Raw genomic sequence first — 17,306 nt, 5'->3', positions numbered from 1 at the left:
ATCATCAGATGAAAAATCTTTCTCTCTGCCTTATCAAAAAAAAAATCTTTAAAGACAGTCACTGATTCTGCTGTCTCCCTGCCCCAATACTCTCCTTGTACCCTTCCAAATACAACAACACACAATCTGAGATGCTTTCGTTTGCAAGGATCATCATGAAAATGAAAACATTTGGGGATTATTCCTGACTTAGATCTATGAAATTCTAAGAAAAAATCTATACATTTCTAAGAAAATTGTACATTAAGAAGTATTGTTTGAAAAGCTTGTAATAAAAATTTTACTTAAAGTTATAGAGAGGGTGGCAAGGAGAAAGAAACAGGTTCCTTCTGGCTCAATCCCCCAAATGGCCAAAAACAGCTTCTGATGGGCTAAACTGAAGCCAGAAGCCAGGTGCTTCTTCTGGGTCTCCCAAATGGATACAAGGACCCTCAGCCATTTTCTACTGTTTTCTCAAGCACCTGATTGGATAGGAAGCAAAGCAGCCATTCCTATGGGATGCCCACGTTGGAGGCAGAGGTGTTATCCACTAAGCTGCTGCCCTGGCCACCCTTAATAGGTTCTTTTTCCCTCTCCCCCCACTTTTGCTGGTTATGATTTAATTTGATTTTTTGTTTTTTTTAGGCAAGAAAACTAAAGATACAGATTGTACTCAATAAAATGGATGAGCTAATTTCTAAGAGACTGATGCCGCTTCTAATTTTATTCATGCTTGCCTTGAGATAGTGAATAGATCGTTTAGTAAAAACAGAGGAAAATGTCTTAACCATGTACAGCTTTTAAACTACGATGTCAGTAACAGTAGTGCTGTTGAAAGGCTACGGTGCTTCCATTGAAGCAGTGGATATACAAGGAGACGAATTTGAGAAAATACATGCAGTGAAATTGGATTATTGATTAGATGAAAAGGAAAGGTCCAGAGAGGGTGTCAGTGATTGGTGTCTTACTCACTGAGATGGGAAAAAAGTATACCTAGTAGAGAATGAAGAGATTACTAAAATTTCAAATGTGAAATATTTGGAGAGAATGATCTTTCAGGTATGTTTTATTTATATGGCAACCCTTTATTTGCTGTTCTTTTTAGTTGTATTGGTTTATACGAGGAAGAGAGAGTTACTTGTCTGGTATCAGTGTACCTCATGAATATGTACAATCATTTGTCAAGTAAATTATTTTTTAATTTAAGGAATTGAAAACAGGACTATAGGTTAAAGAAAAACTTGATTTTTTTTTTCCTGCTCTGAAAAGAGCCAATTTGATGGGTTGAATGTAATGGAGAGCAGGCAGGAACCTATTAAACTTTGGGATGAGCTACAATGAACCCTAACACTAACAGGGATTTACTTTGAGGATTTTTTGCTTTCCAGTTTACAAGCAAAGGAAAAAACAAGGTTAGCATTTGGTTGGAGAAGAAGAAAAACTAAATTCCTATGTTTTGAGATTTTAAAGACAATAGCAGCTGCTTAGGAGAAATACATCAGATGGTAACTAGGGAAAATGTTATATAAATCCTTGGGAAAATGTTATATAAATCCTTACCCCTCAGTGAAATGTAATTCAGTGCTGACCAAAAGATGTGAGTAACTGAGCCTTGATTGTAAATTCATGCTTAACTACTAAGTGAGAAACTAAGAGATCCTTTGCAGCCATTTCAGTCCATGATGTTGAGTAGGCTATATATAAAAATTTCCTGGCGGAAAAGTAATATCACACCAGGTGTTGCCACGGAGCTTTAGGACATCATGATACATGGTAAGAACTTGCGTATTTGCTGATTGACTTGATGGATGCAATAGGAAGATCAGAAGACCTGTAGGACTGAGGCAGAGGAATTGAACACTTCCTGTAATCCTGCCAGTTCCTACCTTTCAGAATACGTGACCATTGTATGAAAAAGCTCTACCCTAAATGTGTGACCCTTGCTGTGTAATTTAATTGTTCTGAGCTTGGTTTTATCATACATAAAATGAAATCCACAGGTTAAATGAAATGATATAGAAGGCAGGTCTAAAATGCATATATGAATTAGATGCTTTGAGAAAAGTAAGAACAGATATCATCATATGCAACTGTTGTAGATAGCACTTATGTATGTAATTAGTAAAAACTGCCTCCTTGTGATCCACTCCCAGGTCTTCCTTCTCAACAGAAGCTCCTTCAGACCAATTCTGTCTTATTCTCTACGTAATATGCTTTTGCTTCCACTAATTAATATAATCACTCTAAGGAATATCATCTGTGTACTATTCAAGACAAGGAATTAAGTTCATCTTCCATTTTTAAAATACAAGTATATTTTAACGATTTATACCTACATGTTGTTTTAAAGATTTGAAAAGCAGAGTTACAAAGAGAGTGGAGAGAGAGATCTCCTATCTGGTTGTTCACACACTGCAATGGTCACAGCTGGACTGGATCAAAGCCAGAGCCTGGAACTCCATCTGCGCTTCCCACATGGTTGACAGCAGCCTAAACACATATGCCATCTTCCACTGCTTCTGAGCTGTTAGCAAGGAGCTGTATCAAAAGTGAATCTCACACCTGTTAATGACTTGGGAAAAGCAGTAGAAGATGGCCCAAGTGCTTAGGCCCCCACCATCCATGTGGGAGACCCAGAAGAAGCTCCTGGCTGCTGGCTTTGGACTAGCCCCAGTCATTGTGGCCATCTGGTGAGTGAAGCAGCAGAAGAAAGATCTCACTCTCTTACTCCCATTCTCTTCTTTCCTCCCTCCCTCCCTTCCTTCCTTCCTTCCTTTCTTCCTTCCTTCCTTCCTTCCTAGTTTCCTCCCCCCTCTCTTCTTATTTCCCTCCCTCCTTCCCATCTTCCCCTCTCTATGGAACCCTAACCTTCAAATTGATTACTATTACTATTATTATTACCTAAACTACTGAGGAATGGCAAAATGACATAGCAAGCTAATCCTCTGCTTCTGGCATTGGCATCTCAGGTGGGCACCAATTCATGTCCCAGGTGCTTCACTTCCAATCTGACTCCATGTTAGTGTCCTGGGAAAGCAGTAAAGGATGGCTCAAAGCCTTGTGCTCCTGCACCCATGTGGGAGCCCATAAGAAGTTCCTGGCTTCTGGCTTTGGATCAGTTCAGCTCTGGCTATTGTGGCCACTTGGGGAGTGAACCAGTGGACAAATCTTTGTCTCTTCTCTGTAAATCTGACTTTCCAATAAAAATAAAATAAATATTAAAAAAAATAGGGAAGCTGGGGCTGGTATTGTAGTATAGTGAGTAAAGTCGCCACCTACGGGGCCTAGTGCAATGGTTCAATTGGCTAATCCTTCACTTGAAAATGCCAGGATCCCATGTGGGTGCTGCTGTGTGTCCTGGCAGCTCCACTTCCCTTCCAGTTACCAGCTTATAGCCTGGAAAAGAAGAGTAGGATAACCCAAATCCTTGGAAATTTGTACCCATGTGAGAGACCCAGAAGAAGATCTTGGCTCCTGGATTTGGATTGGCTCAGCTCTGGCCCATGCAGCCATTTGGGGAGTGAACCAGTGGATGGAAGATCTTTCTGACTCTTCTTCTCTCTGTAAATTTGCCTTTCTAATAAAAATAAACAAACCTTAAAAACAACCAAAAAAAAGTTACCTGCACTGCAGGCATCCATATGGGCATCAGTTTGTGTTGTGGGTGTTCCATTTCTGGTCTAGTTCCCAACTAATGCTGTGGCAAAAGCAGTGAAAGATGGACCCATTGATTGGGCCTCTTGTACCCAGATGGGAAATATAGAAGATGCTCCTGGATCCTGACTTTGGTCCTGCCCAATCCTTGACATTGCAGCCATCTGCAGAATGGATCAGTAAATGGCAGGTTTCTCTGTGTGTCTCTCCCCCTCTCTCTCTCTCTCTCTGTAACTCTGAGTTTCAAAAAAATATATCATTTTAAAAATGAAGTGGCAAAGCCAGCACTCCAACTAAGAACTCATGGGGAATACTTAAGTGTTGAAAGCAGCAGTTTGATCCACTACTCCATATATTTTAATTTTTAAAATCAATTTATCTGATTGAGTTTCTTAACCCATCAATCTTAAACAGTTATTCCTAACTCATTTTGCTTTCTTCCACTTCTTTATTCCTTTATTTTTCTATTTCCCAGCTCCTAGTTGTGATTTTTATGTTATCCTAAGTTATGTTCAGATTCTCTTTTGCAGTCATATTTGTGCTAAATGTGTCACCTATAAAATAATTTTTGGAAAATGAGAGTCAATACAGCATAACTATGTGAAGACTATTTACTGCAAAGCTGGGTAGTCTGCTTAAATATGTTGAGGCAAATGTCATCAAACGTGGGCACATACAAGCAATGTTCCAAGCTCCAAATCCCTTGGATTTTCACGACACTTCTCAGACTGCTTGAACTCATTCTACTTCAGCTAGTTTCACATTATTAGTGAATTGATTTTCAAATATCCTCACACTTGAAATTTAGATGGGCGATTTTCAAGCTTGGCTACACATTAAAATTACCAGGGGAACTTCAAGAAATGCAAGAGATGATTCTACATCTAGGGTTTTCTGATCTAATTGTGCTGGCATGTGTCCTGAGCATCCAGGTTCTCTCCATTTGCTGTTAGGTTCTAATGAGTAGCCGAAGCTAAGGATCCTGGCAGCTGATCAGCCTTGTAAAGTCCTGGATGATGAACTGCACTTCAATAACAAGAGCAAAAAAGTGGCATTCAGCACCAGCTGAAGGTTTATAGAGCATTTTATTTTTTTTTTCAGTTGCAACTGTTTCCTTTATAACCTACCCCAGCTAAAATTCTGTCATAAAATGCACTTTCTTCACTGAGCTTTTGAGAAATTTCCTTCAGCAGTTGTCATCTGGGTAGAAAGCACATTTTGTTTTAAAGGCTATTATTTTCTTGGATGGATACACTGACACATGAAGAGCAGGATGTGTTGTGAGAAACCTGTTGTGTGAAATTTCATCAAATTCTTGATATTCATGCTTTTCTATATCAATAACTGATTTGCTTTCCTCCTTTGTATTTCATATCTACCATTATTGTGTTCTCAACAGTTCCTGTTTAATTCAGTCTAATTTACCAGGTCAAATGAAAGGCAGTTTCCTGTCAGCCCTCTTGCTAAGACACCTAGAAGAAGTGGGGCCAGGTTGGTTGGAGTCAAGTCCTAGTAAGTATAGCACGCCGTGAAGAGAGACTGGGTAGAAGCAGCCCCCGATGAGCCTGTGTGGACATACTGTCCCTTGGCTGCCTGGCAGTTGGCCTAAAAATCAAATGTAAAAGATGAAACATGGTTAGAATAAATGCAGACTTATTCATACTTGACCTTCTCTACTTCTTATACAAAACAAATATACCCTCATTTATTTGGATGTTTTTCCCCTCACAGATGTTACTGACAATGCTGCTAATACCGTCTCGTTCCTTTTATAATAAGTTGTTTTTGCTTTATCCTGGTTTTCTGATAATTTCCTTTGCAAGCCTATATGCTTAAATTTTTCCTCATTTTCCATGTATATTTGTCCATAGCAATATGGAATTTTATGATAGATAATATCATTTTGATTTCCAATGTAAATTTCAAATAAAGGTAAGGTCAGAATTATGAAATTTAGTTATTAAAATAGTCATGGGCTGCTTCATAATGGAGACATGTTCTGAGAATCACATCTTGATCTGACTGTACTGTACAAACATGATAGGGAACATACACAAATTCAAATATGGGACCACCATCACATATGTAGCGCACAAGTGACTGAAATGTCATCATGGTCATGTGGTGCCTGACTGTATTCAAATGCTACTCTGATGCCTCACCTTATTCCAGTCACATTGCTATTATCTGGACTGTCAAGGACTCATTTCTGCATTTTACATCAGCGCTTCTCAACATATGATTCACAGGCTGTCAGGATCACTTAAGAAATCCTTAGAAATTAAAATTCTATGACCTCACCTCAGACCTACTGAATTAGAAGCCCAATGAGTAAGCCCAACTACTCATATTTAAACAGACCTTCAGGTGACATGGACACACTCAGGTTTGGAAACCACTGTCCAAGATGACAAATCGGCTTCCGTTCTGTAGGGATGGTTCTTCACGATCCCTTCATCAGATCATCTGCATCTCCCTACTCTGTCAGCCACACATCAGTATATCCAAAATCACAACTCTCTACTGGCCCTGAGATAGACTTTGAGATTCCCTGAGGCCTGCCTTTTCTTTGGAGCCATATCCCCAAATCTTTGATGACATTTAATTCCTTGGCCAATGTCCTTCATGATAAGTAAGCTAAATGAGGCTATCATGGTAAATTGGCTTCCTTCTGTCCTATTTAAACTTTATTCTACTCTGCCTGCTATTCCCTATTCAAGATTATCTTATTCTTCCTTTATTCTTTAGAGACGAACCTGGTGTGCTACCCTCTCATTCCAGCTGCACAATTCTTGATACCAGACTGCAACGGCTCACTAAAACATATGGTCAATTTCTTGGTACATTCCTTCAACCTCTCATCTGACCTTCCCCTCTGTCAGGATCCAGACATTTCCTGATCATCCTCAGCAGATATCATCCAGTATAATCAGTGGCCAACAGCTACATTGCTTTACCACTACAGAGATACCTCTAAACTCATTCTCTTTCTTCTTTTCTCCTGTCCTTTTGTCTAAGACCTGCTATTTAATATTTAGTCCCATTCAATCCTATGTACTCTGATTATCCCTCCCCTCCATTGTCCATATCTTGTTCATCTTGATTTTCTTCTGGCTCCCTTCACTTTGTTTTTAAACATAACAAGCTCTGTCCTATTTGGCTAAACTCCCTGAAGGCACTGGCTCTGATTTGGTCACCCTGCCCTCAGAGAAAGTATTACAAAGCTAATAGTTGTAAATTGAAGAAGTCTTCTTCTTGTCCTCATTTCTTCTGGTAACCTTTCTGAATCCTTAAATGGACACCTTCCTTCTCTTTCTATTGAACCCATTTTGATGAGGGTCTTTGATATGCTTCTAAGCCATTCCCAGTGTGTTTTCTTGGTGTTGGTTTTGAATCTCTTTATAGTATGTTATCAAGGGCTCCTTGAAATCTGTTTCCATTTGCTCCCAGAATCTTTGGGGCATTCTATCATATAATTGCTGCTTTTCTCAGAGGGTTTTTCTGTATATTCTCAAAATTAAACGTGCCCAAGGCTTAAACCTCAGCCTTTTTTCCTCTGAAGTTTCAACTGTATTACCAATATCAAACTGTCTTTAGTTCTTACCTTCTGCTGAGTGTTCATGCTATATTTCAAATATGTGCTATTTGTAGGTACCTTAGGGTCCAAAGAAAATCATGCCCAAGTATCAAGTTGATGAAGTGGGTAAGAAGTAGTAGAATCTTACCACAGCCCGCTTCATGAAAGCCTCCTGGGTTGCTTTCTTGTTTGCAGCCTTACCACCCCAGGCAGCAAGAGCACTGGCCTGTAGGGCCCGTCCATAAGAGAAACTGAGTTTCCAGGGCTTTGGAAGATGGCAAAGGTTGATAGCATTGAGGTTGAGAGTAGCATCCTCTTCACTCATGCCACCAGACAAAAAGCAGATTCCTGGAAGGAGAGAAGCCATTGCACTGTATTAGTTCCAACTTATGAACACTGCTTGAGAAAGCAAGCAAGGAACCCAAAAGAAAGGCAATGGTTCAGTCTTTCCTTTGCTTGCTTTGCATGGCATCAGATTAGAGAAGTCACTTTGCTTTGCTGAGGCTGGTGAGGCTAAGGAAAGGAGGACTTTAATAAGTAAGCAAGGCTATGAAATATTGACAAAATAGTATTTTGTGTACATTGGAACAGACTTGGGATATTTGGCATTGTGGAGTAGGAGGAAACTCCCTTGTCTATGAAATGCAGAGGTCTGTTTTATAGATAGTAGGAGATGCCAGGGCAAACACAAATACTGTGGCATTCTTTAAAAGGAGAGCTCAGACTTTGAATTAAGAAGAAAGAAGGTCCTACCAGGAACAGCTGCGGGCACGGTACGGTGGAGAGCTGTGACAGTGGCCATAGCCACTTGTTCAGGTGTATACTTCTTGGTGCATGCATGTCCAGCAGTCACCATGTTTGGTTTAAGCAGGGTACCCTCCAGGTAAACATGATGGTCATTTAGGGCCTTGTAAACAGCAGCCAGAACCTGAAGGACAGGAAGTTCAATTAGGAGAATCTCAGGGTCAGTCCTAGAATCATCTAACCCTGAAAAATTTTGCAACTACAGGAATGCATGCCGGAGGAGTTCCCATAAGCAGCTAGACCTAAGCTCCTGGACCAGCCTCAAGATATCTCAAGGGTCCTGCATATGTGCAAACCACAGCCATGGAGCATGGCCAAGCTGCCTATCTGTAATGCTGCTAGTCTAACTGCTCCACTCACTGCATGAACCAGTGCTCACTAGATCTTGTTCATTCTTTTGTTCCCATCACACCGTTGGTCATTGTCATCTTCTATTAATCCCACCCATGTTTAGCTAATTGAGGACATCAAAACTGGCCTCCACCTCCCTTCCCAATAAAAGTTAATTACAAAACATACGTTTTAGAAACATATGTGCTTTCAGATCTGATATAAGTCCACATGATTTTGCAAGTGTAGAAACTGAGGCCAGGAGACTTATGAGTCTCTTGATGTTATACAGTATTTCAGGAAGATCACCCTATTTTAGAATACTGTGGCTAATTTAAATAGCCAAATGTGAATAAAGTATGTACTAATTATACTTTAACATGTGAGCCCCACAGAACATTTTGATGCTGCTTATTGTACACATAATGGAACTGAGGTCCAAAAGAGAAAATGTGACCTGCCTAAGTAATGTAAGAGGGAAGGTGAATTCTCCACACCAAGCCTTGCTATGAAGCCCCCGTGCTTCTTCCACAGGAAGCATATGAAGTGGCACAAGCAGTGAAGGACTGATAAGCACCCTCTTCTCAATGTTACTTTGTGGTCCTAAAGGTTATTTCAAATACACCAGCTGCTACATAAACACGTGATCTTTAAAACAGAATCAGAACTTTTGAATTGAGGATTTACCTTCTCAGTGACATACTGGCAGTGTTCTAGGTCATGGTCTCCATCAGGAATCACCTCTGGTTCAACAATAGGTACCAGCCCATTCTAAAAAGAAAAAGGGGTGACAGAAGGGGAAAAGTGAAGCTGTATCCTTTCCAAAGCTATAATCTTTTCCAAATATGAGATTCAACAGTTGCAATTATATCAAAGTGAAACCCCAGGAGGAAATAGTATATAAGTAACTTAAAGGTGGTGAAAAGAAATTGGAGTGTCCACTGAGCAATGTGGTCTAGCCAAAAAGAACAGTAGTTTAAAAAATGCAGAGAAAAAATAAACACAAATTTTTATCTCTATATCTTGTACTAGAGATAATTCTAGCCATCTCAGAATCTAGCTGCTACTTTTAGGGCAATCAGACTTCAATCACTTTTAAAAATGCCTTTAGTATGGATTAATTAAGGAATTCAAACAGTGCGTACAGTTTTAACTGGGTATTTTCAGGTGCACAATTTGGTAAGCCTAACATTGAACCCACCAAAACAAATGACACTTAAATTGGACTCAGACACTTTGACATTTGCAGGTGCAGAAGTTTGGCAGCAAGGTACCATCCTCAAGAAATCATGTGAGTGGTGCCAGATCAGAGATGTCTTCCTCTGGCTAGATATCTAAGAGAGTCATGGCGTTATGAGGTATAAGCAAGCAAATGCCTGGCCTCATCACCCTTATTATGTTTAAGTCTTGGCTTATAAAACTTTGTAAGAGGTCAGGAGCTGATTGCATTGATCTTAGAATTCTCAGCTTAATGGACTCCTAATGGTTTTGTTGGACCAAATCTTTTCCTACCGTACTTGACTATAACAAAAGTATTCAAAAGTGCCACCAGGATGTACCGGTGTGGCAAGGGGAAGACTCATAGGAAAGCAAGCTTTGAAGACATCTCTAGTTTATTAGTTTTTCATTTGAGGAGAAGACAGAGCACCTGCTGACAGATGCTGGCGTAACGGGCCAGGGCATTGGCATTTTCCTGGATCGCCAGGCTGGATGGACACTGATCAGCAATCCTCAGGACAGCACGCCACTTCCCAAAGTCAACACCATCTTTCTTGTACTGAGCACAGCGCTCCGAGAGCCCATCGAGCCCTGCAAGTCACAAAAGAGAGAGAAGCTTTTTCAACCCTGCACCTGAACCCTGGGGCCTCTGCTAAACTGAAGAGGTTCTCTTTTGGTCTGACATTCAGTGCACAAATCTAGAGAACTGAAAATACCCAAGCTCATAAGCATTAATCACAATACTGACCAAAAGACCTAGATTTAATAAACATGGTTTGATACACATACAAGATACACCATAAGTAAAATAGGAGGGACCAGTGGCTGATGTGATGTTCATTTTATAGATGTGAAAAGTGAGGTTGTGAGGTGTTAAGTGATTTTACCAACTTTGAGTGACAGCCAAAGAATGACAGAGCTGGAGTAGACTGTCGTTTCCTATTTCAAAGCTTTGGTTAGTACTTGTCTAGCTGCTTAGTGACATATCTAGCAAAATTATTTGCTGCATTAAATGAAATTAGGCTTCACATCAAGATGTCTGATCCTGAAGCATGAGGCCTTTCCTGTGGCTTGGTTTTTCTCTAAAAAGTGTATTTCCAGATGCTGAGTATCTTCTTCATACAAGGTTCTATGGTAAGCACTTTATGTACATTATGTACTTTATGTACACTTTATATACTTTATGTACAAAATAAAGAGTCTTCAAAAAGTTCATGATAAATGTGTATTATGAAAAAACTGCTTGACTTTCAAAATTTCTTGAAACAAAATATAAGCAACATTTTTATTACATTTTCCCCAATTTTTTCTGAAGAAGCCTCATGTTGGCAGAATTCACCTCAGAGGAAAATATCCTTACCTTGAATGGTAGTTTCTTGGTTTGTCCCTGCAAGAGGAGCAGCTCCTTGATCTAACTGTGGATACAAATAATTAACAACTAATTAGCAAGTGCCAGATGTCAGTACAACACAAGCAGATCTCCTGATGCTAATAATTTTCATATTTCACAAACCAAGGAGTCAAATTAGGGAGATTTGCTAGCTGGCAGCGGGGGTGGGGTGGAAGGATGTGAGTTGCAGTGGAGGGAGGGAGGCCTTCAGTCCATTACAGAAGGGAAAAGATCGGAAGGAGCAATGTGTGAGAGACTGTCAATCCTAACATCTATTGAACATGTGTACTTGTTAGCACTGTGTTACTACGGTTGTAATGAAAATAAGAATGTAGAGTCCACTCTCGACACAGCAGAGCCAGGTGATAAGCCCCTGTTATGCTGCCAGTACTAACTGATCTGATGAGCGGCAAGTTATGGAAGCTCCTTTGTAGTTCAGTTTTCTCAACCCATCTCCAAAAGAAGAGTAAAACTACTTCCAAAGATTATGAGAAGGCTACTGGTTTTCTGCTCAAATACTCTTGAGCAGTGTTGGAACACAACATAAAAAGTAAGTATTGTAATAATAATAAAATTGACTATTAGCAATTATCATCACGATACCAACTTTTAAAAAATTCATTTCATCTTATTTTAAACAGTGAGGAAATTAACATAAGGATATATCAAGTGGCTTAGGGAAAACTGTTGAACAGGAGGCCCTAGAAGAAAAGCCTAGAAGAGAATGTGATTATCAGTTGGAAGATGAATATGGGAGAGAAATTAGATGATGAATATGTTCAAAGTTGTCCCTGCCCTAGCCAGCGCACTTGGAATTTGCCAAAGCAAAGGTGAGGTATGAATAGGAGTGCTCACCTTGATCCCCACGACGATCCCCTTTTCCTTGAGGATGTTTCGGAACAGCGTTCCCTGGCTGTCTTTTTGGTAGAGGGTCTCATGAAAAAGGATCACCCCCCCAATGCTCTGGTTGATGGAACTGTCCACAGTGAAGAGGATCTCTCGGAACTGCCGACGGTTCTCCTCAGTGTTTTCCACCTTGATCCGCTGCAGGCGGTTTCCCATGGTGCCTAAGGAGGGTGGGTCACAGGTTGCGTCAGGAATAAGCCAGGAATTTCCTATCATACTTCCCCATACCATCTCCTTATTTATTCAAATTTGCCAACTCTTGCCTCACTATTCATCTCTCAGGGAGAACAGGGAGGACCTTGTTGTGTCAGGATGCTGGTCAGAGGCTATATGAGGTGGGCTAACACGGTCAAGTTAGAAGCCACCACAGAACTCTGGCCCAGATTTCTCAATCTTACTTGTTATACATGCAGTAGAAGGAGAAAAAAAGCCTCATTTCTGACTTCTCTGGCTTTTGTTGTTTTATGGAAGACCGTACAAGCCTGCCACAGCTCTTCCTGTTCCACGATGGGATTCTCTTAGCCATAAACCATGTACTATTCTAGCAGCCCCACGTTCTGATTTGGCTGACTTTACAAGGATTCTTCACTAGCAGCAGATGTGTGTTTGATGTCATCCTGGTTCCTAGCTTTGCTAGAGGACAGACCCAAAAGATCTCTGGCAAATAGCCTTAAATGAAGATTTGATCCTTTTTCTTGGTTGGCAGAAATCTGCCCCCTAGAACTGCAAACTGTAGTTTAAATGTAGCTACATTACAAGACGTAGTTTAAACTTTAAATGTCAATGTCAAGTCTTCTATTCCCATTTGGGGAAGCAGGAGAATATGATCATTAAGTTGTTTTCAATAAGTGAAGAAAGACTGTGCAGTGTACAACGTGTTTATTTTTTACACTCACCTACAGATTCATCTGCAGCCAGGATGCCCTTTCCATTGGCAACAATGCGCTGGGCAATTTCTGAGAGCTCCTTCTTCTGTTCAGGGGTGAGGGCTGGAAATCGGTGGGCCATGGTGACAGGTCTGGAAAAGGGTAAACACAATAGGTGCTTCAGATAGTTCATGATCAAGAAAGCTGGGATGGATAGACACAGCATAGAGGCCCCACAGGTGCTTCCAAAACATTTCCACAGATGAATGGGTAAGATTTCTTTTTTCTGCATTCATTGAAGTCGTTAACAATTAGCCACAAAGGATGAAGGTAAATGTCAAATGATCCCATTGATCCTATATATAATGTGATCCCACCAAGTCTTTTGTTTCATGATAAACTCACTTTTTCATATTTCCTGCACCAGAGCAGGATCTCAATATCATGCCCCTTAATAAAAACAGCCAATGGCTACACCAACTAATTCATGAGAACGTTTAACTAACTACCTCATTACTATTTTCTACTTCAATAGAGGTTCTTGTCTTAAGCTAGAAGAAAGGAACTACATTGGCATACTAGGACAAACTAATAAACAACAGTTTCTAGAGAAGATAATTTTCCAAAGTCCTATCATTACTGGGCCACTGGCAGATTTTGAGTGATCCATTTATATACTGGCCCTTAATATCATAGTTACAGATTTTTATCCTTGAAACTGGCCTCTAGATCTTCATAGGGGGTGGTGACCTTCAGACTAAGGTGAGAATTTTCACCCTCTGTTTCGGTATTTGCACCAAAAAAAAAAAAAAAGACAATTACTAAACATAAAAATATTTTCTTAACAACAAATGATCGCTGATGTCAAACATTCTACTAATTGCTTTACACGAACCAATAAATATTTTTCCTCCACAATAATCTCAGGAGGCAGTTGGGCTCCCATTTAACAACTTAGAAAACAATACAAGAAACTACATCATTTGCTGAAGGATGCATAAAATGCACAAAAATTGCAATGAGGGGAAGTACTTCCCTCCACCCAAAGGAGGGAGTAAGCTTGTCCAAGCAAACTGCCTTTGGGTGACTTCTAATGTGTCCATGACACAAAGGATCTTGGATTTTGTGTCACTGCACTGCTGACATTACCAAGTCGTAGACACCTGAAATATTAACCAAGAGTTTTGTTGTTGCTAGATCAGACAGACCTTGGTTGCAGAAGCAACTTTGCTTCCCCTGACTGGAACTTTGAGCAACTTTGGTAACTTCTTTGGGTTTACTGTGAATTAAGTGGTGATGATATGAAGATGTTGAGACAAGTTTCATAGGATATAAAATTAAAAGGTAAATTTATTGATGCAATAAATTTGCAATGCATGCATAGGATGAGTTTACAAAAAGTCATGGAAAAAATAAAATGAAAAATATGCATGATTTCATTTCATTTTTTTATACTAAAATTATTTTTCAAATCCGTTTGTCCACAAACATTTTGAAATTCCTGGCTATCTACTTTGTTGCCTTATTGTCAAAATGACTCAAATACAACCTGTGTGCACTCTGCTCTTTGTAACTGCTCAAAATATATTTGTTAAACTGCATGATAAACATGAAGATGCTTCATAAGATACCATGAAAATGCAAAATGTTATTGTTTCTGCATTTTAAAATTAAAAATAATAATAATCACCCTGGTATCTCTATGTTTCTATTCACTACCAAGTTATTTTTCTCAATCTGGGTGTGCTGACTCAATGAGAAAAACAGAAAAGTCAAATCAAACTAACGCTGTTTGCTGGAAGTTAAACTTCTACAGCGGGATTAAAGGTCTGTACCACATCAGCACAAACATTGTGCCTCTGTTAATTATAAAACAGGGTCACAGGCCAAAGTTCACCTCCGGGAGACAAGAGCTTGGAATGAATAACGATAAAGAATGATTTCTTTGCCCTAAGACTCCCCTCACTGAAGTCTTGAGTCAACATTTTTTAAGTGTAATGGAAAGCTGCTTACATTATATTTTAATGAGAAAAACAAGCTTCAGAGAAGTATGCAATATTTATTATTGAAATTAAAAAATAGTGTAAACGCATGTTGTTTGTGACTTTCTATAGGCAAAAGTTAGTTGCCCAGAGGTTATGTCCAGGGAATGGGACATGGGTGAGACTCAGGTTTCACTTTATACATTCTTATGGTGTTTGGCTTCTTGGCAAATGAATATATACATGCAAATCTAGTGTAAGGCTGTACACACTAACTCATATGAATAGGAGGTAACTACAGCAAACAGAGCCACAAGAGGTCCTCAGTGGTATTTGCACCAACACCACCTACTACTTTGGAGATGAGGAAATTGAGTTTTCAGAAACACTATGTCTTATGCCCCTTGTAATTTTAATCTTCTATGACTGCAAGTCACATCTGACTTAAAATCTTATTTCTGTTCTGTCTTCAACACAACAGCAGTTGGAGCTCACAGTATGGTCCTTTGTGCCTTCCTTGAAGGGGCGCTGTGAAAATAAACCCAGTAATTTATAAAATATGGTTATCTTAGTCCTGGAGGAATAAACGGCAGCAGTGATTCCACTTGCTTCTTCATGCTTAAGGCAGATGGATTTTCGAGAAGTATGATAAGGTTTGTTATTTGGTAGCCTATGATTGTCAGGCACTTTATGGAGCAATACAGTGTATCTATGTGACAGTGATGTGTGACAGTCACAGGGAAGGCTGATTCCTCCTGCCTTTGAGTATACATGAAGCATCCCAGCAAGAGGCTTAAATATGGTTCTTTTCTCTAAACTGGAATCCAAGACAAAGCAACTCAAGTTTTCAGCTCCTGCATGCTATTCCCTGTTTCACAATTAGGCTAACTCGGGTCTAGGTGTTCTCCAGATGCACCTAGGGTAGAGTATGAATTTCTTTCCAGCAGAACCCAAGCTCTTACCTCATCCAGTGGGGCTTACGGAGCACTAGGGAACTATTTAAAGAGAAGTTTATATTAAAGGAAGACAACATATTCTTGTAATATGTCTGTTTCCAAGATAGTAAAGAACTAGTCCACTGTAAGTCAGCAGCTTTTGCTTTCTGATATCTTAAGCTATAGAATCTCCCCAGTGTCTAGTGCCAGTAAGAAATGTTATAGAAGGCACCACACAAGTGACAGGCTTAAAAAATTACAATCAAATGGCAACTATGCTTTGTAAAGCTTCCTAGTCTAGTCCATTTCCCCATTTGAGTTGTGGATGAAGGTCAGGGGCATAACACTCCAAGGATTCATTTTTGTGACAAAAAAAGTTTCAGTACTCATGCCAGCAGGTGTGAAGAGAGAATACAGAAAATGTCATGAAGCAAAAGATCTGTGAATAAATCATTGGAATTTGTGATTATAAGAAGAGATAGCAGGGGTGCATCAGTCAAGACGGCAATGGGGGCTGGCTGCCCCTGCTTTCCATTTCTGAATGCCTGGGTTTGAGTGCCAACCAGGCTTTCCATTCACCTTCCTGCTAAAGTGCATCCTAGGAGGAAGCAGGTGATAGTTCAAATACGATTATCAAAATAAAATAATTATAAACAAATATTTGGGTTCCTGCCTGGTACTTGGCAAATCTGGATTGAAGTCCAGGTTCCTAGCTTCACCAGGATCCAGTCCTGGCTGATGTGGCCAGTAATGAATGAACTAGTGAAGGCGAGATCTCTGTCTATCTCTTTGCCTTTCAAACTAGTGAGAATAAGTACATTTTGAAAAAGATGGAGAGGCAGATAGAGAGGAAGAAGGAGAGACAGAAAAGGAGAGAAAGAGAGAAAGAAAGAGAGAGAGAGAAATGAACAGAGATCTCATTTGATCAGAACCTAACCAAACAGGTATGTTCAAGTTGCTTGTTTGAGACCAAAGACGCAGAAGTGCCTCGGGCAGGTAACACAGACAGCTAACTGGTAATCGATCTTAAGCACTTTTCCACCGCTTAGAAAGCCAAGAAATGTGCAAAACAGCATTTACACTTAGGAAAGAAGAAAAAAAATTTCAACAGATGCACTGAATTTTCGGCCACTATCACATTTATTTTGCCTGAAAACAAAGGCAATAGTCCTTTCCCTCTCCAGGCTTGGAGCTATCACTAACCCCTGTTCACTGGTACAGTCCAGGTATTCAAACGACGTTCTTTTACTTACAGTTGGGCAGAGGGCGTCCTCGTGACTGTGAGAAGCTTTGAGAGAGGAGCTGCTGCCAAGTATGAGGGATCTTTGGAAGCACACAGTTTTTATAGATGGCTCACAGTAAAGATTTTTTTTTTACTTTTGCCCTCCCCTTCCTTTCTTGGCCTGGTAGGGAGGTGTCTATTTGATACATCTGATTGGCTCATAAGCAACCAATCCTTACAATCATGCTCACACACTCCTTATGCTCCTGCAATGTAAAAGCTGCAAGGGATGTCTTAGTCTTGACTGTGCTGGTTCCTGATCCAGGTTCGATGTTTTACAGGTGAGGAAATGGAAGCATGGTGGATTAGGAGAATCCCCTAAATCATGCTGATGGGGAGAGGCTGAGTGGCTGAGCTCTGCACTCTGCAGAGGGAGACTGAGG

The 17,306-nt window shown here is 40.0% G+C and overlaps 1 protein-coding gene across 1 annotated transcript; it reads right to left on the bottom strand.

Annotated features, from left to right (window-relative positions):
• Nucleotides 1-4,699: 4,699 nt before the first annotated feature.
• On the bottom strand, nucleotides 4,700-17,016 carry ALDOB (aldolase, fructose-bisphosphate B). The gene is made up of 9 exons (XM_012925720.3): nucleotides 16,895-17,016; nucleotides 12,755-12,876; nucleotides 11,808-12,019; nucleotides 10,923-10,977; nucleotides 9,993-10,153; nucleotides 9,032-9,115; nucleotides 7,964-8,138; nucleotides 7,359-7,558; nucleotides 4,700-5,238 (listed from the first exon to the last, which is right to left on the bottom strand). The coding sequence occupies exons 2-9, from the start codon at nucleotides 12,864-12,866 to the stop codon at nucleotides 5,143-5,145; spliced, it is 1,095 nt and encodes a 364-aa protein (XP_012781174.1). The 5' UTR covers nucleotides 12,867-12,876; nucleotides 16,895-17,016; the 3' UTR covers nucleotides 4,700-5,142.
• Nucleotides 17,017-17,306: the final 290 nt, after the last annotated feature.

Source organism: Ochotona princeps, chromosome 14 (genome assembly GCF_030435755.1).
Source record: "Ochotona princeps isolate mOchPri1 chromosome 14, mOchPri1.hap1, whole genome shotgun sequence".
Lineage (NCBI taxonomy): Eukaryota > Metazoa > Chordata > Mammalia > Lagomorpha > Ochotonidae > Ochotona > Ochotona princeps.
This window is presented reverse-complemented; position numbering and strand designations above follow the sequence as displayed.